The 22,123-nt window shown below is 50.9% G+C and overlaps 1 protein-coding gene across 5 annotated transcripts in view; it reads left to right on the forward strand.

The window, feature by feature from the left end:
• The first annotated feature begins 7,509 nt into the window (after window positions 1-7,509).
• Window positions 7,510-22,123, forward strand: part of LOC144942413 (semaphorin-4C-like) — a 50,333-nt gene continuing 35,719 nt past the window's right edge. The window contains exons 1-3 of one of the 5 annotated variants that reach the window (XM_078869269.1): window positions 7,517-7,610; window positions 9,948-10,034; window positions 20,401-20,565. In XM_078869269.1, the coding sequence (XP_078725395.1) occupies window positions 7,562-7,610; window positions 9,948-10,034; window positions 20,401-20,565 (301 nt within the window). In that variant the 5' untranslated portion in view covers window positions 7,517-7,561. Of the gene's footprint in view, window positions 7,611-9,947; window positions 10,035-20,351; window positions 20,566-22,123 lie in introns of those variants that run through there. The other 4 variants (XM_078869270.1, XM_078869271.1, XM_078869274.1 and 1 more) reach the window with 4 other exon arrangements.

Here is a 22,123-nt window from a genome sequence, read left to right on the forward strand (position 1 = left end):
AGAAGGTTCCATTCCAGGTGAAGTATGTATTGGTTAAGCAGTGTCTCACCAGGGGGGGTACCCCAGCATTTAGTCCTTGATGAACCAAGTCTTCATTGATTGCGATGGTGTCGGGCACAGGCACCTTGGTGAACAAGGAAACCACATCAAAACTGACAAGCAGGTCGTCTGGGGACAGGGCAATCCCCTTGATTGTCGATACCAGGTCAGTAGAGTTTAGTACTGCAGAGGTGGTTTTTCCAGTGAAAGGCCGTAGGATTTTGGACAAAAAACGAGCCAGTTTGTAAGTGGGGGAGTTGATAGTAGAGACAATGGGACGAAGAGGTGTATCTTCTTTATGTATCTTTGGCAAGCCGTACAATCTTGGTGGCCTGGCTGCAGAAGGTTTCAACGAGAACTGTTTGGTCTGATCAATTAATGCGGTTGAAGCAGAAATGATGTTGTTGGTTTTGGAGACGAGGCTGTTGGTGGGGTCTCTTTTTATTTTTGTATAGCTGCCATCGTTGAGTAGTTCTTGCATTTTGTTGTTGTATTCTATTTTGTCCATGATGACAGTGGCATTGCCTTTGTCGGCTGAGAGGATGACAATGTCATCCCTCTTTTTTAATTGAGCTAATTCAAAACGCTCATCTTTGCTGATGTTGCTAGCTGGCATCTTAGCGTTTTTGAGGGTTACAGAGATTTCAGATCTTGCTACGTCTGCAGCGATGTGACTCAAGCCCTTGAGAGCTACATCTACTCGAGCAATTATATCATTAACTGGTATGTGTCTAGGTGTGACTGCAAAGTTTAGTCCTTTAGCTAAAACGGATTTCAAACCTTCAGAAATAGGAATGTTACTGCGATTAATTACGACTTTGTTAACATCTAGCTTTTCAATGTGTGGGTCCGGTTTCTTGTTTGAGAGGCGGTTGAATTTGGAAATCAAGTTGTCCTTACATTTAGTCGACATAGCGGCAGCTGAAGAGGCAGTCATTTTTTCTACGTGTTCCCAATCCGATGTGGACATTGTTGCACTCAAAGATAAGTGTGATTTGTAGAGTGTCTTGTCTAACTGATCTAGTTCGGTGCGCGTAAGTCTGATTTTCTCTGAGATAAGAGCTAAGCTAGTTCTAGACAGAATTCGTTTCGCATTAGAAGAAGTTACAGCAACAGATGTTAGTGTAAATGCGTTTGGTATTACCTTAGAGTCGCGGCATCTCTTCAGAAAGGTGAGAGACTCGATTAGCTGAGCCTTCTTATCCCGGAGCTTGTTGAAGGATCTCAAAGTTATGTGGAAACCCTCCCCGTAGAGGCGGTTAAATTTCGATTTAAAGCTTTCGTGACTGCAGGGATTCATCTTCTTGGTTCTTTCGGTAAAGTCACGTAGAAGGGAAGTAATAAAATAATAAAAATAAAACATAATAAAACAATGAAATCTCTGTAACCCTCAAAAACGCTAAGATGCCAGCTAGCAACATCAGCAAAGATGAGCGTTTTGAATTAGCTCAATTAAAAAAGAGGGATGACATTGTCATCCTCTCAGCCGACAAAGGCAATGCCACTGTCATCATGGACAAAATAGAATACAACAACAAAATGCAAGAACTACTCAACGATGGCAGCTATACAAAAATAAAAAGAGACCCCACCAACAGCCTCGTCTCCAAAACCAACAACATCATTTCTGCTTCAACCGCATTAATTGATCAGACCAAACAGTTCTCGTTGAAACCTTCTGCAGCCAGGCCACCAAGATTGTACGGCTTGCCAAAGATACATAAAGAAGATACACCTCTTCGTCCCATTGTCTCTACTATCAACTCCCCCACTTACAAACTGGCTCGTTTTTTGTCCAAAATCCTACGGCCTTTCACTGGAAAAACCACCTCTGCAGTACTAAACTCTACTGACCTGGTATCGACAATCAAGGGGATTGCCCTGTCCCCAGACGACCTGCTTGTCAGTTTTGATGTGGTTTCCTTGTTCACCAAGGTGCCTGTGCCCGACACCATCGCAATCATTGAAGACTTGGTTCATCAAGGACTAAATGCTGGGGTACCCCCCCTGGTGAGACACTGCTTAACCAATACATACTTCACCTGGAATGGAACCTTCTACAAGCAAATTGAGGGCACCCCAATGGGCTCCCCCCTATCTCCGGTTGTAGCCAACATCTTCATGGAGAAATTTGAGACGGACGCCATCCAGACTGCCACTCTACGCCCGACCTTATGGAAGAGGTACGTAGACGACACTTTTGTCATCTGGCCACATGGCCGGCCTGCTCTAGACCAATTTCTCGACCACATCAATTCCATACACCCAGCCATCAGATTCACCATGGAAGTCGAAAATGATGGCAAGCTACCCTTTTTGGATGTCCTAATCAAAAGGAGACCTGATGGTTCAATGAGCCACTCTGTCTACAGGAAAGCCACCCACACGAATGCTTATCTAAAACCGGATTCCCACCACCATCCATCCCAGAAGAATTCCCTCATCAAGACTCTATATCATAGAGCCCAATGCATCTCCGACCATGAACACATTTCCAGTGAACTCAAACACGTACACCAAGCTCTTAAGGCTAATGGTTACTCCGACTACAGAATCCGCAAAGCCATCACTCCAACCATTAAGAAGGATCCTGTTTAGGAGCCTTTCAAGACCATCACCTTACCCTACATTGCTGGGGTCACAAAAAAGATCTCCAAAATCCTGATTAAACACAAGATCCAGGTCCGATTCAACACAGTACATAAAATCCGTGATCTGGTACCGTCTGTAAAAGATGTGATTCCAGACATACAGTACCCTGGCGTCTACAAACTAAGTTGCCTCTGTGGTAGCAGTTACATTGGGGAAACCAAACGACACGTCTCAGACCGCTTTCGTGAACATAAAGCTGATCTTAAACACGGTAGGACAAACACCTCAGCCGTGGCAGACCACTGTTACAACTCAGTGGGCTCACATGACATTGACTTCTCCAAGACGGAGGTTCTCTGCAAGCCATCTGGCTATCATGAGAGATTCGTTCATGAGGCGATCCACATATACAAACACAGAGACAATTTTAACCGAGAAGATGGATTCAGGCTTAGCAATCATTGGAAGGACGTAATAAACCATTTCGATACACATTAGGGTGAGTTGAATAATACATAGTGTTATATTAAAATGTATAAAGTATAGGGTTGTTTACAGCAATACAGTATATAATTTAATGTTGGGTTTATCTATGGCAGTATATAGTACTGTATATGCTAAGAGAATACAGTTAAGATGGAAGTATATTATATACTTCTTACGACGTAGAATTGTAATTTATTATTTGTTGTTAGTAACTCAGCTTATTGTAGAGTATAGTAAGTATCAGTTTATATTTTAGTTTTTTTTATGTAGTTTTTACTTTGGTTTTCTACGTGGTTGTTTGGTAAATGCAGCTACATATCATTAACATTCCTTTCCTTTATTAACGTTGTTCCTTGCGCCCCCCCGTGGTGCTGTTGATCCTGCATAATGCATGGGCATAATGGGACTTTGAAACCCCTCCGCCCCCCCTCCTACGCATTGCCCATTGGTATGATAAAATTCCTCTTCATATGCACATTTTTTTGTTAAGGCGCTCCTCCTCGCTACACCTATATAAGCTCCTAGCTTGATAATGTCTCATTCTTCGCCTGAGGACGGCTGCTTGCGTTGTGGCCGAAACGTCGTGAGAATTGTTTTATTATGCTTTATTTTTATTATTTTATTACTTCCCTTCTACGTGACTTTACCGAAAGAACCAAGAAGATGAATCCCTGCAGTCACGAAAGCTTTAAATCGAAATCTCTTTCCCTAATCTCCCCCATTAACACAATTGATGTGCTTGCGTGCGGGGATGTAATTCCTTTCCAGCTCACACGCCGCTTGCTTGCCCATCGCCACATAAATAGCCTCTTGTTGTAACAGCTCTCTCGCTGATTCAGCAGTTCCATTGCTGGATTATTTTTTCCACCTGAGGACGACCGCTTGTGTTGCGATCGAAACGTCGTGATATATTATTTTTTGTTCTATTCCACGTGACTTTACCGAAAAAACCAAAGAGAATGCATATACTGTCAGGGCATGTTTTTTTTTATTTTCACCACAAGTATATGTGGTTAATGCAGTGACATTGAATGAGTGACTGTAGCGCGTGCCGCTGGTAGATTGGTAGACATTAGAATTAGGGGTAACAGCCCGATCTACCAGTTGCACCTGTGGGCAATGCACGGGGCCCTCTGGGGGATCCAGATGGGTGCAGGGCCGAGCCTGGCCACGCTGGGGAGGATAAAAGCCGAGCTCCGACTCACAGTCGGGGCTGCTGCAATCTGGAATGGAAGTCGTCGTTCCGTCATCGTCGTGATCTTCACTCTGTTCATGTTGGCTGTGTAGTTATCCCCTTGGACTGTGAAGGCCGACATAAAAGAGATAGTACTGCCTCCTAGTGTCTGTGAATTGGCACGCTACACAGACATGATTCCTTGCAAAACGTTTCAGTTTGGTGTTTTAACATCTTAGCACCTGTTTTATTGCCAGAAAGGAGAAACCCTATTCGTATAACTAAAGGATGATTCTCATCACATTGCAAACCACGATTTTCAATTGTGGCTACTAATACATTACAGCATAGTATACCGTTTATATGTACTTGCACATGTCCACATCTATATCTATGTACAAACTGTATATAAGTACACATATAACAGTAGATGTCATTCCCTACTAAGTGACAGCAACATAACCACGCTGCTGGTGCCAGGCCTGGTGCACTTTGAGGCTGTCACGTGAAGTGTGGGTGGCTCGCTGACAACGTCACTGGAAAGGCCCAGGTGCCACGGGTTGACCGAGATGACTGGCAGAGGTGGGACAAAGTCATTGTTATGCAAGTCCAAGTCGAGTCGCAAGTCATCAAATTCATGACTCGAGTCTGACTCGAGTCCAAGTCACATGACTCGAGTCCACATCTCATAGGTGGGACAAAGTCATTGTTATGCAAGTCCAAGTCGAGTCGCAAGTCATCAAATTCATGACTCGAGTCTGACTCGAGTCCAAGTCACATGACTCGAGTCCACACCTCTGATGACTGGTAGATGCACCACCTGCGCGTCGCCCTGCTAGAGATGACTGCCAAGTAGCTATAACGCTTAGTTTTGCATAAAGCATCGTCGTTTATGCCAAATGGCACTTCACAATTCCTGAGGAAACGTACACAAGCTGGACAGCAGCCAGGCGGGTGAGCCAGCATCCAACAAAGATCTGCAGTCATCTTTACATTAAGATGCTTTCAGCCAAATCACGAGTTGTATTAAGACGTGTGGAAGAAAACCGGAGCACGCAAAGAACCGAAATTAGAATCTTTATTCATACTGGAGGAATCCGATGAGATATAAAGCTCTTTTTCACAGATGTCGAAGCGTGCCAAGGGGGTAATAATCAATTCCATACAGAAGGGACAGATGGAGATTAGTCCACACACTTCGCTGCACCGCCTTCGGGTAGAAGGGAGTTTCACAATCCGTGCGTTATCCACCAACCCTGGCTGCCATGCCACGTTCAGCGCGGCCAGCAACACAGTCCGGCCAGCAGAGAGCAGTGCAGCACAATCTAATATGTAATACATCTCCATATATATAAGGCAAAGTTGTGATTGTGTGTCTGTTCAAAATATTTAGCGTAATTCCCGACACGCAACAAACTTGAAATTTGCCATGTGGGTACTTTCCAGACTGTTATCCATGCAAAATTATAAAAATACACTTTTTTAAGGGGAAGGGGGGGTCAATAATGCATAGATTTTTTTTTGCACGGCAAGTGAGCAGTGACGTCAAATCTGTCAGGTGACCCGCGCATGTGGAAGCGTAACGTATTGTAGTGTAGTGGTTAGCACGCTGCGCTACAAACCCGGCGACCCGATTTCGATTCCCGCTCACGGCCATCACCGGTGACGATTATTTGAACTGGTCCTGGGCCTCCCCTAGTTAGACTCAGCCTCAAACGAGTAACTGGTGCGTGAACATCGCCACTGGGGGGACAAAGGTGGTTGGTTGGGCGTGGTGAATCCAAGTCCCGGGCGAAGCCGGGTAGTACAGCTAGTATTATATATGTTCGTCGCTTAACAGTGCTACTTAAATATGCAATTGATAGTTTAATGTCATGTCAGAAACACTAAGCCTGTGTTACTCTCCAGTTGGCTGGGTGAAAAGTGGGAGAAGTGTTGGCTCTAAAACTTAATCAACTAACTGTTGGGACTCTTTTGGCCGGTATCAAAATTACGAAAAAAATAATCGAATTTATCCTCTCCGACAATAACACGAATAGGTGTGCAGATGTTCAATCACCAAATAATCTGCTTTAACCAGACATCCGATTAAGTGCAAAGAAGTAATGCATACACACATTCTTGTGGTAAATATGCAAACGTGTTTTGATAATTAATGCATTGTCCTAACACAATCTTCACAGCTCCGATATTGCCGAAAAGAGTGAAGCCTATAATGTATTTATCATTAATAATTCATAATAGTTTTTGTTGGGGGGTTATCGCGTAAATATATAAATGTGTCGTTAAAACCCGCTACCACCCGACACATCTTTTTGGTTTGGCCATGTTTGTTTATTGTAGCACGGAGTTAGACTGATGGCCTTAATCTAAGTTGTCTTGTGGTTGTTGTTGTTTGACTTGCATCCCACTGTGATTTTTGCACACAGCGTTGGTCTACGGTGCTTTTTTCTTGGTTTTTTTCCCGAATTTTCTGTTTGCACTTAGTCACATAGTCACTTTAAGATGTTTTCTTGTTCATGTTTTTGTTTTTTGTTTGTTGCGGTTGCACCCGATTCAAGAGCCAAATGGCTCACAGGGCTATACCGAATAAATGAAACTGAAAACTGAAACAGCCAACGAGTAAGGGTTGTCACGTAAACAGAACGTGGCAATTCGTCACTAGTACAGCACTAACCGGTGTGTTGGAGAGCAAAGCGACAACATTTACAATCTGAGTACGACGTTTCGCTAGAAATTACAATCAGCTTCATCAGGTGTGTCGGGTGGTGGCGGGTTTTAACAACATTTAGAAATGTACGCGATCTAACCCAAAAATAACTTATCGATATTGGTCGTCACCACAATGATCCCACCGACATGACGTCACTTTAGCTATCCCACCCGTATGCCGTCATCACTGCCGATCCCACTAACGGGACGTCCCCACAATTTATTCCACCACCCTCTCGTCAACACAGCTGAATCCACCGACATGACGTCACCACTGCTGATCCCACCCGCATGACGTCATCACTGCTGATAATACTGACGTGACGTCAACACAGCTGATCCCTCCGACGTGACGTCACCACAGCTGATCCCACCCACCTGGCGTCACAGCTGATCCCATCTCCAAGACGTCACAACTGCTGATCCCACCCGTATGACGTCACCTCCAGCTGTGCAGGGAGCGGCTGATGGCGGGAAAAGGAGGAGGAGGAAGAGGCGGAGGGTGGAGGGAGGAGGAGGAGGTGGAGAGAGAGGAGGAGGAGGGACCCGGGGCGAGGGATGTGGGGAGCGGCCCCGGGCGGGCCGGGCGCACAGGCGACACGCGCAGGTGTGGCCGGGTGTGCGTGCGTGGGGGTGTATTGCGGGTGTGCGTGGGGGTGCATTGCGGGCGTGCGTGGGGGTGCATTGCGGGTGTGCGTGGGGGTGCATTGCGGGTGTGCGTGGGGGTGCATTGCGGGGATGCGTGGGGGTGCATTGCGGGTGTGCGTGCGTGTGCATGGGGGTGGGTGTGTGTGTGTGTGCGTGCATGCATGGGGAGTGTAATAGATGTGTGTGCGCGTGATTGGTGTGCTGCGGATGTGCTTGGGTGTGTGTGTGCGTGGGGAGAGCGATGAATGGGGTTTTGCGTGTGTGTGTGTGCGTGGGGGGGTGTATGCGTGGGTGTGTGCGTGCTTGGTAGGGATGATGGATGGGTGTGTTTGCGTGGTGGGAGTGATGAATGTGTGTGCGTGGGTGTGTGTGTGTGCGTGGGGGGGTATGCGAGGGGGAGTGGGTGTGCGTGGGTGTGCGCGTGTGTGTGGGTGTACGTGGGAGTGGGTGTGCATGTGCGTGAGTGTGCGTGGGTGTGTGTGCGTGGGTGTGTGCGTGTGCATGCGTGTGCGTGGGTGTGTGCATGTGTGTGTGTACGTGGGTGTGTGTGTGCGTGGGTGTGTGCGAGGGTGTGCTTGGGTGTGCGTGGGTGTGTGCGAGGGGTTGCACGCTGCCCGGCTCTGTTCCTGCCTGTAGCACGCTTTCCTCATGTCACGCGACGGCATCAAAGTGCACCTAGCCTGGCACGAGTGCTGTGTGAGTGCACGCGTGGGTGCTGTGTGGGTGAGTGCTGTGTGTGTGCGTGAGTGCTGTGTGGGTGGGTGAGTGCTGTGTGTGGGTGAGTGCTGTGTGTGGGTGAGTGCTGTGTGGGTGAGTGCTGTGTGAGTGCTGTGTGTGAGTGAGTGCTGTGTGGGTCCTGTGTGTGGGTCCTGTGTGTGGGTGCTGTGTGTGGGTGCTGTGTGTGGGTGAGTGCTGTGTGCACAATGTGTGAGTGCATGCGTGAGTGCTGTGTGTGTGCTGTGTGTGGGTGCTGTGGGTGAGTGCTGTGTGGGTGAGTGCTGTGTGGGTTGAGTGCACGCTGTGTATATATGAATAGATGCTCGCTCAGAGCCCCTGCCCCAACAGTCTGTTAAGGCTATACGGGGGATCTGTGTCTTTATTATATACGAATGGCTGTGTGAGTCCTTGTTATGGGGAGCGGTAGTGTAGCGATTAGCGCGATGCGCTACGAACCTGGCTAGCCGAGTTCGATTCCAGCTCATCGCCAACACCGGTGACGATCATCTGAACCGGTCCTGGTCCTCCCTTAGGTCGTCTCAGCCTCAAATGAGTACCTGTTGTGATGTGAGAAGAGCGCGAGGCAGATCAAGGCAGCCGGGCGTGGTGCTGGCCACCCACCCCATCGTGTTAAGGCTACACGAAGGATCTTTGTGCGTATGGACGTGTGCGTGTTTAGGTATGTGTGTGTGCATCCTCTGTGTGTGTGCATACTCTGTGTGTGTGTGCTTATGTAGGTGTGTCCGTGCATGCGTGTGTGTACATGTGTAGGTGTGTGTGTCGGTGTAGTTGTATGGGTGTGCATGGAATACATGCCAATAGTTAAGAGAGAGTGATCGTGCTGGTGGTGGTGGTCATGCCGACATAGGTGGTGCCGAGGTTGAGATTGACGATGCGAATGGACGGTACATCGTTAATGCGGTGAGCAGAGGCGACTCAATCAATCGGCAGCGGAGCGGAGCGGAGTCGTTAAACAGCGGGTCACTCATGGACACTCGACAATAAGCAGTAGATGGACACTCTTGGGATTCGGAAGAAGAGGCGATACAGAGCAATCGACTGTGCATAGGCGAACGATAGACAATAGGAGCAGGTCATTCAACGTGGTAACGATGCACATTGTAACAGATACACGGTGGAGGAGCAGTTGGCAATAGATGCTGAATAGCTCAACACCCGGGCAGCGGTGAGCAATGGGAGGATGCGGTCCGTGTCCACTAACATAGACAACTGCCGTAGCAATGGACAATAGAAAATACACAGGTATCAACAGACATTATGCGAATATGTGAATGGGTGACCATGAGACAATGGGTGAGCAAGAGACAATGGGTGAGCAAGAGACAATGGGTGACCATGAGACAATGGATGAGCATGAGACAATGGGTGACCAAGAGACAATGGGTGACCATGAGACAATGGGTGACCATGAGACAATGGGTGACCATGAGACAATGGGTGAGCAAGAGACAATGGGTGAGCAAGAGACAATAGGTGACCAAGAGGCAATAGGTGAGCAAGAGACAATAGGTGGCATGTGAACAATATGTATGTTGAACTTCTTTTGCACCGTACGTAGCGAACCGTGCTAATCGGAGGTACGGGGGAAAGACAACAACAGAAATTGACACGTGGCGGAGGGAGGGAGGAAGCACGCTGCAAATTGGTAATTCGATCGTAGTCGCTCATTATCCTCATCACCAACATCACCACATGAACATCATCACCAGCATCCTCACCATTTTTGTCACCATCATCACAATTAACATCATCCTCGTAAACCATCATTTTCATCAACATTATTATTAACACCAAAGACAAAGATCCCCTGGATAGCCTTTAACAGACTGTTGGGGCAAGTGCTGTGATCGAACACCTATGAAGGCCGGCACGGCACGGCACGAAAGGGGGTAGGTGGCCAACACCACGCCCGGCCACCTTTGTCTCCCTAGTGACAATGTTTACACACTGCACCAGGTACTCATTTGAGGCTGAGTCGACCTAGGGGAGGCCCAGGGCCTGTTCAGATAATCGTCACTGGTGTTGGCCCTGAGCGAGAATCGAACTCGGGTGGCTGGGTTTAGTAGCGCAGCGCGCTAACCGCTCCACTACCCCAATCATCGCCACCATCGTCGCCACCATCTTCAACATCACTTGGTGGTGGCTCTGCACGTGGCCTGTAACGCAGTGCTGGAGGCGAGGGTTGGTGGATCACGCACATTTGCATCCTGTGGGTGTTGAGGTGCCCGGGCTCCCCAGGAGAATGCGGTACAGAAACAAATGTGGACTCCACCGATCCCGTCTGAATCGGATAGAGCGTTTCCCCGTCGCACGCCTGGGTTTTCTCCGAGGTGTCTCTGGTTTCCATCCAAATGTAAACACTGATTAATTAGTCGACAACACTTTGATACATAGAGGACCGAAGAACTTGGGCAGTCGCGCCTCTGAGTCGTTCTCTTTCAGAGTGACCCAATACGGTGCGGCGCGTTACCGGTTTAAAATATCAACGTAAACATCACGACTAACACCATGGTCATCACCATTATGACTATTGCAGTATTCATATCAACGTCATCACAACTGTTATTGTCAACATCATCATCAACATAATCAGCAACACTACCACCAACAGCATCATCACCACCATCAGCAGCATCATCACCACCATCAGCATCATTCATCGAAGTGCCGGCCACGGACAGACTTCACTCACAAAGCATGTGCACGTGAGTATATGCACCTAGCTTGGCACAAGCGCTTTGCTGACATCACGGTGGCAGAGAGGCGCATGGTGTGTCGGTGTACGCGTGGTGTTGGCCACCCACCCCCTCGTGTGCCGTGCTGGCCTTCATCGGTGCTCGCTCACAGCACGTGGACGTACTGGCGGTACACCGGTGTAGCGCGATACAAAAAAATAATTTGTACAATTTTCGCAACTATTATTTATTTTCCATTGATTCCAGACCTCAGTCAAAAAATATCGTGGGGTGGTGGTTGTGGTGCGTCAAAATCAGTTCTCGTGATGTCGACGCAGCTGAACACGAAGCTTCACAGTCTGTTGCCGTATAGCATTGGCTGGCTCCGTGTTCCAAAGGGAGATTTGACTGCTCGTACCCTCGATTAATTCCATAATAATTTCTTGGCGGACGGTGGCATCAAAAGATTCGGACTCGTGGCGTCACCAACACCACCATACGAATCGAAGTGAAACGTCTGATGGAGAGGCTGCAGTTCACTCAAGGGGTAACAGCGACACGGTCACACTGTTCCATGAGGACCCGTGTTGTTATACTGCACGAGTGTACCGCCAGTTCGTCCATTTACCCGAAGTATGTTAAAGCCTATATGAGGAATCTTTGTATGTATATTGTTGGGAGTGGTGGCGCAGCGGTTAGCGTGGTGCTCAACGAACCCGGCCACCCGAGTTTGATTCCCACTCACGGACCAACACCAGTGACGATGATTAATTATCTGAACCGGTCCTGGGCCTCCCACATGTCGACTAAGCCTCAAATGAGTAGCTAGTGTAATGTGTAAATATCGCCACTGGGGATACAAAGGCGGCCGGGCGTGGTGCTGAGCACCCGACCTCGTGTGCCGTGTTGGCTTTCTTAGATGTAACTTGCTCACAGCATTTGACCCAACAGTCAAGGCTATACGGTGGATCTTTATCTTTGGATGCATTCTGAGTGTGTGTGGCTATGTCTGTGAACACGTGGCGAATTGTAGTGGTGATGTATTTGTACTCGTCTATGTACATTCGTATATTTGTGGATGTATTTTTTTTGCTTAATAAAAAATCACCTCCCTTCCTCTTTCTCTACATTGGATGTCGCCGTTTTTGTGACGAGGACTGAGGTGAGGCCCAGCACCTCACCCAGACCTGGGCCTTAGGCTTTCCATAAGTTACAAGTTAAACCAATTATTTTTGTACAATTTTAAACGTTTAAAATATTTCGTTTATTTCTATATAGTATTTATCTTTGTCAGTTATAGCAATAATTTGTTATCTTTCCCCCGCACCTCCGATTATCACAGTTGTCTACGTACACTGCAAAATAAGTTCAACATGGACATACAAGCTCTATTCTTGTACATTTCTTTGTGACATTGTGTTAATGTATCTATGTGTGTAGCTGTCTGTGGCTATGGGTTTATATGTGTGTCTGCTTTGTTTATTATTTTACAGTGTGTGCCTCTGTTGTGCATAGGAGTTAAGGAATGGTGGTGGTTACTTACGCCCCCACCAAAGATGAACATCAGTGGAGGGATGCAAACAAGGCTGATGAGTCAGATAGATGCCTTCTATGACCTCGGGATAGAGTCATCCTGTTGGTTGACTTTAATCTCTGTGTGGGTCATGACACAGACACCTAGGTTGGAATGATTAGAAGTGTAGAGGTGTTACGGAGGGCTTAACAAACACACTGGGCATGGTTATGCCCGTACGCCGAGAGGCGCTTACATCGACGTCCGCACCAGTTCAGCCTGGGGGGCTGACACGGAGCTGGGATCCCCCACGGCCCCACCCCTCAGTGGGGGGAGTTGCTATATAAGGCGGTGAGCCGGAGGGCTCGGGGTTCAGTGTTCAGCCTTAACCAGTGAAGCAAGAAGACCTGCTAGATAGGCCCTGGGACTCCCCTGGCTCGCTGTCCTTCTCAGGACCGACCAGGGCAAGCCAGTGGCGTGGCCCCGAGAGCCTAGAGCCGATGCTCTTGTAAGAGCCGGTCTGGGGACTCAGGGTGCCGTAATCCCAGCTTAACCAGGGCTGGGTTAGCTAGCCTCCCCTAGCCCGGTAGTGGAGGACCTAGGAGTAGGCTAGCTGTGACATAGAGTGTGGATCTCCCAGTTAGACGGGTGAAGGGGCCGATACCCCTTCAAGTGTTGTACATCTCGGCCTGTTATATACTTTGTGCTTAATAAATAAGTGTGCCTCCAACTACGTCGTCCAAGTCTCCTGGAACCTACTACAACTGGTGTCAGAAGTGGGGTCTTCTAAGGATGGATACAAGACGGACGGCTCGTACCAGGGAACCGGGGGAGGAGGAAACCTCGGCCGACTCAGAGCCCGAGATTGCGGAGGGCGAATCCGAGCAACCGGGGCCGAGTCCACCCACACCGCAACGGCAGGACGGGTGGGGACCGTCGGCTGATGGACTACGGCTGGCTCACTCCCGCCTGGCGGAGCTACTCTACGCAGCAGCCGCCACGTTGGAGGAAATTACTCGCCTGGGGGCTGGAGGAGCGGCACGGGGAGATGACGGACGACACGTGGCGCCGGTTCCCGCCATTTCTACGGGCCTGGAAGTCGGATTTGCCGCCATCAGTACAGTGGGTGCTGAGGGCGGAGCCGGGCTACGTCAGGCGACCGACTCTCGCCAACCAGGAACCGCCACGTCATCAATGGCGGCCGGCGTGTCACCAGAAGAGCGACCGCCGATGCCACCCGCCCTTCCCGCCAAAACTGTACGGAGTGGCGGGAACGACGGGGCGCGATCTTCAACTGCGGACGCCGCGTTACAGCAGCGATTACCACCTCTCAAGGAGTTCATGGGGGAAGACGGTGACTGGGGAGGCTTCCGAAGACGCTTCCTCGCTCACCAAAAAATGGCACAATGGACGGATGACGAGGCGCTACGCGCGCTACCGGCGATCCTCGACAGTGACGCCCTCGCTACCCTCACCTCGGCGCCAAGAGCGAAGCGCGCCACGCTGCAAATGGCCCTTCAACTCCTGTCTGCAGTCTATGGACCACCTTCGGACTGCAGGCAGCTGTTCTACGATCGCCAGCGGGGCGCCAAGGAATCGCCTTTGGCATACCGCACAGCTCTCCTGGCCCTAGCGAAGGCGGCTTTCCCTCAGATGGATGAGGAAGGGGTGGATGCCATGGTGCCAGAGAAGATACTGCTGTTGGCGGACGATTTGGACATTGTCGTCTTGGCGCAAGACGACACGGAGATGTGTTCCCTGCGGGCCGTGCGGCACATCCACGCTAACTTGCTGTCCCAGCGTCGCAAGGCCAGCAAGGCGGCGGCCAGGCATACCGTGGCTGCACCCACCCTCCCATCGGAAGAGGTCTGCGCTGTGGATCGGCCGATGGAGTGGAGAGCTGGGGGACGACCGGCTCGGGACGGACCGAGCCGCCAGGATCAGCCCAAGCCATCTGGGGCGCTCACGCGCTGCTACAACTGTGGCCTCCGGGGCCATGTGGCTTCGGGATGCCGGGCTCCTCGACAGCGTGAGGCGACGCCTCGGCCGGACGTCGCGCCTCTACCCAAGCCTCACCAGCAAACTCCGGCGAGTCGTGGCACCCCACATGTTTGGCCTACGCACACACCTGTGACACACTCATGCACTGCAATGAACGGGGGTCAAAAATTGCCTGTCGTCGTGCCGAAACGTACCACAGTGGGGAGTGCATTCCAACCGGGCCAGTGGTCCGAGTTGGCCCATCGTGTTGTTGCCGCGTCGTCGGGGTCGTCGGTCGTTGTGGGGCATATTGATGGGGTTGAGGTGCGGGTCTTAGTTGATACGGGAGCATCGGCAACTATTGTGTCCGATTTGATTTATAACATTCTCCCCGTTCAAAGCCGTCCTTTGCTCCCCGTTGATGTTCCATGCTACGCTGCTAACGGGGGCTCGCTGGGCATTATCGGACAGATCCGCGCGCAAATTTGTATTGGGGACATCAAATTATCTGGCCCCATATTGGTCTCCTCCTCGCTGGCGGTTCCGTGCCTGTTGGGGACGGATTTCTTGGCCAAAATGCCAATTCGTATCTTGGTCGACCAGGGTTGCATCGAACTCCCGTCGGGCCGACGTATGATGTTTTTGTCCTCTCCCGCTACTGTCCGTACAGCATTTGCGACGGTACGGGCGCTGGTGGCGAGGACGGTACGCGTACCGCCGGGGGCTCAGATGCTCGTGCCTCTTAGGCTGGGGCGACCATTTGCCCAGGGCGTTGGGGATCGGGGGGTTCTGTTGGGACCGTCTAGGGCCGGGGTCAACGGACCCGATTTGATGGCGGCCCAGACCATTGTAAAAGGGGACAGGGATCCCTTCATCGCGGTCCTTAATGTGGGATCGCGAATGGCTGTGGTTCCTCAAGGGACCGTGCTTGCGCATGCGACGCCGGTACCCTGTGAGGAACCGGTTATTGGTCAGGTGAGTGCCACTCCGCCGGCGTGACCGCATTCGGACCGTGACGAGGGGTGGCTGGATGCGCTTTTTGTGGGATCATCGGACCTGTCCGACTCACAGCGTGAGAGGCTTCGAATCTTCCTGCGCGAGTTTTCCGACGTTTTTAGTCAAAACAAATACGATATTGGGTGTACTAAACTGCTGCGACACCATATTGACACGGGTGACAGCGCGCCAATTCGCCAAAATCCTTTTCGGTTGAGTCCCGCCGAAAAGGATCATGTCAAATCGGCCGTAGACGACATGCTAGCTGCGGATATTATATCTCCTTCTACCAGCCCTTGGGGTGCGCCGATCGTCTTAGTTAAAAAACACGACGGCTCATTGCGGTTTTGTGTCGATTTTCGTCGGCTGAACAAGATTTCTGTAGCCGACGCATACCCGCTTCCTCGGATGGATGAATCGCTTGATGCCCTGGCAGGGGCGCGGTTCTTCTCCACATTGGATTTGTTGTCCGGGTTCTGGCAGCTCCCTCTGGATGATGAATCTAAACCGAAAACTGCTTTCCGTACGCTGCATGGCCTTTTCCAATTTAACCGTTTACCGATGGGGCTATATTCAGCGCCGGCAACTTTTCAGCGATTAATGGAATTGGTCCTGGCGGGGTTGCAATGGGATTCATGTTTGATTTACTTAGACGATGTCATCGTCTTTAGTAAAACATTCGATGAACACCTCCAGAGGTTGCGTGCCGTTTTTCTGAAAATGCGGGCTGCTAATTTGAAATTCAAGCCCCAGAAGTGTCATTTGCTCCACGAATCGGTGCGGTATTTGGGTCACATTGTCAGGCGTTCAGGTACTGCCACAGATCCCGCCAAAACGCAATGTGTCAGCTCCTGGCCGACGCCCACCTCGGTGGGGGAGGTCAGGAGTTTCATTGGATTCGCGTCGTATTACCGTCGGTTTGTCGCTGATTTCGCTACGATTGCGAAACCCTTACATGCCTTGACATCCAAGGGGGTCAAGTTTCATTGGGGTCAGGAGGAGGAGGCTGCTTTTCGCTCCCTCCGGGACGCCCTAGTGGGGGCTCCGCCGTTGAGTTACCCTGACTTTACGAAACCCTTCTTGCTCGATACGGACGCAAGAAACACGGGCATTGGGGGCGTGCTTTCGCAGGTTGTTGGGGGCGTAGAGCATGTGGTTGCGTACGGCAGTCGGGTGTTGTCTCCGGCGGAACAAAGGTACTGTGTTACCCGTCGGGAACTATTGGCGATCGTTTACTTCATTCAGCAATATCGCCCATATCTGTACGGTCAACGTTTCACCGTCCGCACAGATCATGCGGCGCTGCAGTACGCCTTGCGGGTTCAACAGCCATTGGGCCAATTGTCTCGATGGTTGGAGATTCTCCAGGATTTTGATTTTGAAACTACTTATCAGAGGTGGGACAAAGTCATTGTTATGCAAGTCCAAGTCGAGTCGCAAGTCATCAAATTCATGACTCGAGTCTGACTCGAGTCCAAGTCACATGACTCGAGTCCACATCTCATAGGTGGGACAAAGTCATTGTTATGCAAGTCCAAGTCGAGTCGCAAGTCATCAAATTCATGACTCGAGTCTGACTCGAGTCCAAGTCACATGACTCGAGTCCACACCTCTGCTACTTATCGTAAGGGCGTTCGCCACACGAACGCAGACGCTCTGTCGCGTTTGCCGCCCACCTCCGAGTGCGCTTGCCTCCTGGGTTCGGGGCGTTGCAGACCTCCGAATGTGATCTCTGATTCGGTCCTTGCGGCCGCCGTTGATGCGCCTTCGGGTGCCGGTCCTATTGAGTACGATGGGAGGGGTTGTCGGTTGCGGAGTGGGGGTGCCTCCAAATGGAGGACACCTCCCTCCTCGCTTTGCGCCGTCGCATCGGGGGAGTTGGTCGGGGGGCGGAAAATGTCGACTCGTGGGGGTTATTTCAAGGTCTTTTGATGCATTGGGACGGGAGATCCCGCCGTCACCGGCTGGTGGTGCCTTCCGCATTGAGGGGTAGAGTGGTGTGGGCTGCGCACGAGTGACTCCTTTACCTGGGGACTCACAAAACCCTTGCCATGCTCCAGCTGGATTTTTCTTGGCCGGGCATGGCAAGGGACGTGGATGATTTTTTAGGGTCGTGTACTCAGTGCGCGCAACGGAAGCCACCAGCGCGGGGGTCCAACCCACCATTGCAGTCTATAAAAGTTTCCCGGGTTAACAAGCTCGTTGCGCTTGATATTCTGGGTCCATTCCCCGCTACACCTAGGGGAAATAGATACCTATTGACCGGAGTAGAATATTTTACGTGATGGCCTATGGCCTGGCCCCTCGCCAACCAGTCGGCAGCAGCCATCGCGGAGGCCTTTGTCCAGGGCTACGTCCTCGACAAGGGTGCTCCGGAGGCGGCTGCTGACCGACCAGGGTAAAATTTTTTCGGGTAAACTTCTCCACGAAGTGTGAGAGCTCCTGGGAACGAAGAAAATTCGTACCTCCCCATATCATCCGCAAACTGACAGGATGGTGGAGCGTCTGCATCGGACTATCACGTCCATGCTGTCCCAACAGGTCTCGGAATCCCAGACCGATTGGGACCTTCATATTCCGGGGGTTTTGGCGGCATACAGAAAGGCTCCGCATGCGGCGACCAGATTTTCGCCCTTTTTCCTAATGTATGGCCGCGAGGCTAACCCACCTGTCGCGACTCAGCTGCAGATATCCGTGCCGCATGCTAAATCTAAATTGGCCGACCATGTCAAATTCAACATCGCTTAATTGACAGAGGCGCGGGAGGCGGCCATCCAGAATTCAGAACTTCGCCAAATGGCGAATGAGAGGCTCAGGCTGGGTCGGGCACATGTGCTCCAGTGGAAACCGGGTGACAAGGCGTGGTTGCACTGTCCCCAAATACCACTGGCGACCTCGTCTAAGCTGGTGCGGCCGTGGCGGGGGCCCGTCGAAGTGGTGCAGGTCTTGCGGCCACAATGTGTGCGTATCCGGTGGGGGAAGCGTAGGTGGTTCGTGCACCCCTCCAGGTTGAAACCGTTCGTTGCGCCCCATGTTCCTACCACACACGCGTGGCCAAACATGTGAGGGGTCCACCGACTCCCGGAGTCCGACTTCGCTGCTTTCGCCTAACTTGCCACCAACTGTTCCACCTCCAGGTGCACCAGGATTGACGTGCTCACGACCGCCAACCCCTCCCGGGGGGGTCGGGGGTCGCTCAGCAGCGAAGCCTGACTCTCTCGCACCCGGACTGTTGACACCCACCACTGGGCCAACCGGGGTTGCCCCTTGTGACGGCCCCGCTGCAAGAACGCGTGCCAAAACGCGCAGACTTTTGTGAGGTCGGCCGCTTGTGCGGCCCTTGCGGGGGTCGCGGAGTGGGGGGGGGGGGGGGTCCTGGAAATTGTATATATGTTGGGTTTTTATGGGATGCGGTATTTATTCAGGGGGGGGGGGGGGGTGCGTCGGGTTATTTTTCTCTTTCTTGTTGTTCTTGTTCATTGTTGTTGTTGTTCTTGTTAAATTACGCGAGGCACACACGGATTTGGGGGGATGCATCTTTATTGAGATTTTGTTGCAGCCGGGACGGCTGCGGGCTGTACAGGGGGGGGGGGGGGGGTGATGTAGAGGTGTTACGGAGGGCTTAACAAACACACTGGGCATGGTTATGCCCGTACGCCGAGAGGCGCTTACATCGACGTCCGCACCGTTCAGCCTGGGGGGCTGACACGGAGCTGGGATCCCCCACGGCCCCACCCCTCAGTGGGGGGAGTTGCTATATAAGGCGGTGAGCCGGAGGGCTCGGGGTTCAGTGTTCAGCCTTAACCAGTGAAGCAAGAAGACCTGCTAGATAGGCCCTGGGACTCCCCTGGCTCGCTGTCCTTCTCAGGACCGACCAGGGCAAGCCAGTGGCGTGGCCCCGAGAGCCCAGAGCCGATGCTCTTGTAAGAGCCGGTCTGGGGACTCAGGGTGCCGTAATCCCAGCTTAACCAGGGCTGGGTTAGCTAGCCTCCCCTAGCCCGGTAGTGGAGGACCTAGGAGTAGGCTAGCTGTGACATAGAGTGTGGATCTCCCAGTTAGACGGGTGAAGGGGCCGATACCCCTTCAAGTGTTGTACATCTCGGCCTGTTATGTACTTTGTGCTTAATAAATAAGTGTGCCTCCAACTACGTCGTCCAAGTCTCCTGGAACCTACTACAGAAGCATGGGCCAGATCAGCTCAATGCTGTTCCGGCATCGGCACATCCACATAACATCATGGATTTACGCCGAGTCCAAGCAAAAACATCTGCTGGACTATATAGTGACGGAACAGCGAATGTTGGCTCATGTCCTTGACACCAGGACCTACCGTGGAGCTGATCTGCCCACTTACCATCGGCTTGTCATCTGTAAGATGCGCGTACCATACTTCCACTGTGGTGGTTGGCATCCACATGCGAGCGAGAGGAGGTTTATCATAGCTTTCGCTCAGAGGTTCGGAAAACCGTGCGGCGCTGCGAGGATGAATGGTGGTCGTGAGTTGCTGAGGCGATGGAAACCTCTTCAGTAGCATGCGATCACAAGTTACATGGGTGCGATATCACAGTCAACATAAATGACAACGAATATGTGAATCAGTCCTGGGCCTCTCTGCTGAGCCCTACATGGGCACCTGGTGCCATCAGCACTGGGGAGACAAACGCCGTTGTGCCGACCTTCATGGGTGCTGCTCGCTGACACCACTTCTGACCCCATGTTTGTACTGGACATCTGTGAAAAATAGCTTCCTAGGCCATCAGATTCCTCCAGTCTAAATAAAGAAGCTGACTTGCCCCAGCAGCCTGTTTAAGGCTGCACGGGGGATCTCTGTCTTTGTGTGAGTGTAGGTGCTGCCATGGGAGGGGTCCCGCTGGTTGTGGGGGGCCCAGCCCCCCCTCACTGGCCGCTCATCTGGGTTGCCTTGGTGACGTGGGGGCCGTGCACCTGGGCCCACGAGCGCGGGGTCCGTGATGACACGTTCGCCGTCCCCCGCTCCACGATCCCGCACCACGGTGATGCATGCACGCACACAGCGTGGAGGCCGTGCAGGAGAAATTGATAATTATATTTTTTAAAAACCACACAATCATCATGTCACATATGTAAGCAAAACAATTGCAAAAATATGATTTTGTCTCGACAAAATGACTGAAACACCTGACATTGTAATCCCAGATCATCGTCTTCAATTGTAAGAAAAAAGCTCCCACTGTTGCCAAATCTCAACACACAACTATGAACCACCACTACCTCTGTACATTGGACTGAATGTTCATACACTTACGCAATCAAAGAAGCTGATCACACAACTCTATGATTCAGGTCTCAGTGTCAGCTATGACCGAATCTTGCAGCTTGAGAATCAGTTGGCAATTGCAGTCTGTCTCTATACTGAGAAAGAAGGTGGTGTGTGCCCTTCTCAGCTACGTCATAGTCTCTTCACTGTTGGTGCCTTGGACAACCTGGATCACAACCATTTAAAGACTATGGCAAAAGGTTCATTCCATGGCACAAGCCTGTGAAACCACAGAGCAGTACTGAAGTGTGTCAACGCAACAGATACAATTGGTGTAGACTTAGTGGTAGCAAATATGCAGAAAAACTTTGGTTAGCGAGGGCATTCGAACTTATGAAGAAAAATATATTGGAAAAAGGCAACAATGTAGCATGGTCAGCCTACCATGCATCTCTGCAAGATGATTCCGAATTGGAGGATAAGCAAGCAGCTCTCAAGCAACTCTTGCCACTCTTTTATGAAAAGGCAGCAGCAGCCGCCATGATCAATCTTGGAATGGATGTTCAACGCCAAGCCACACAATTTCTCAACCCTGGCCAAATTCCTGTAATGGCCATGGATACTTCGCTGTATGTCCTAGCAAAGTACATTCGATGGAATTGGCCTCAGACACATGGGGAGGACAAGTATGTCGTCATGTTTGGTGGTCTCAAACATTGAAATGGCCATGTGAAATAATACAGTTGGAGACTATCTAGATGACTAAGGTTGGGCTACTGCACTAACAACAGGGATGCATTGCCTCCTCAGGCACAGCAGATTCATTTAATCGCAGCTCCCATCTCACTAGAACAAGGCAAGCACACCAAATTAGTTATATGGCCTTGGCCAAGCTTCAGCAGGATGCCTTCTCTTGCACGGAGCAGCTCCAAACTGATGAAGCAAAAGAGCTTTGGAGGCAAGACATCAGCAGCAGGAGCCCAACATTCCAGTACTCGGATATCCTCAACCTAGAACTTCTGGGTCTCATCTTCATCAGAGCTCACTGTGAAGCAAACTTCCAAATGTATGTGAAATCACTGAAAACCCTGGTTCCATGAACTGCATCACCATAATGATGTTCGTTGGATCCCTGTTCACTTTCGAGACATGGGAAACCTACCTCATTCCATCCAAGAATAATTTGACAACATGGCAATTGGATTGCTCCCAAGACTACGAACCGATTCTTAGCCATATCCATCGATCAGGCCCATGAGCAAAATAATGACATGGTGAAAAGCTTTAGGGGTGCAGTAGCACTTACGGAAAACCCATCAGCCTTCCGAAAGTGG

The sequence above is a fragment of the Lampetra fluviatilis genome, chromosome 27 (assembly GCF_964198595.1).
Source record: "Lampetra fluviatilis chromosome 27, kcLamFluv1.1, whole genome shotgun sequence".
Taxonomy (NCBI): domain Eukaryota; kingdom Metazoa; phylum Chordata; class Hyperoartia; order Petromyzontiformes; family Petromyzontidae; genus Lampetra; species Lampetra fluviatilis.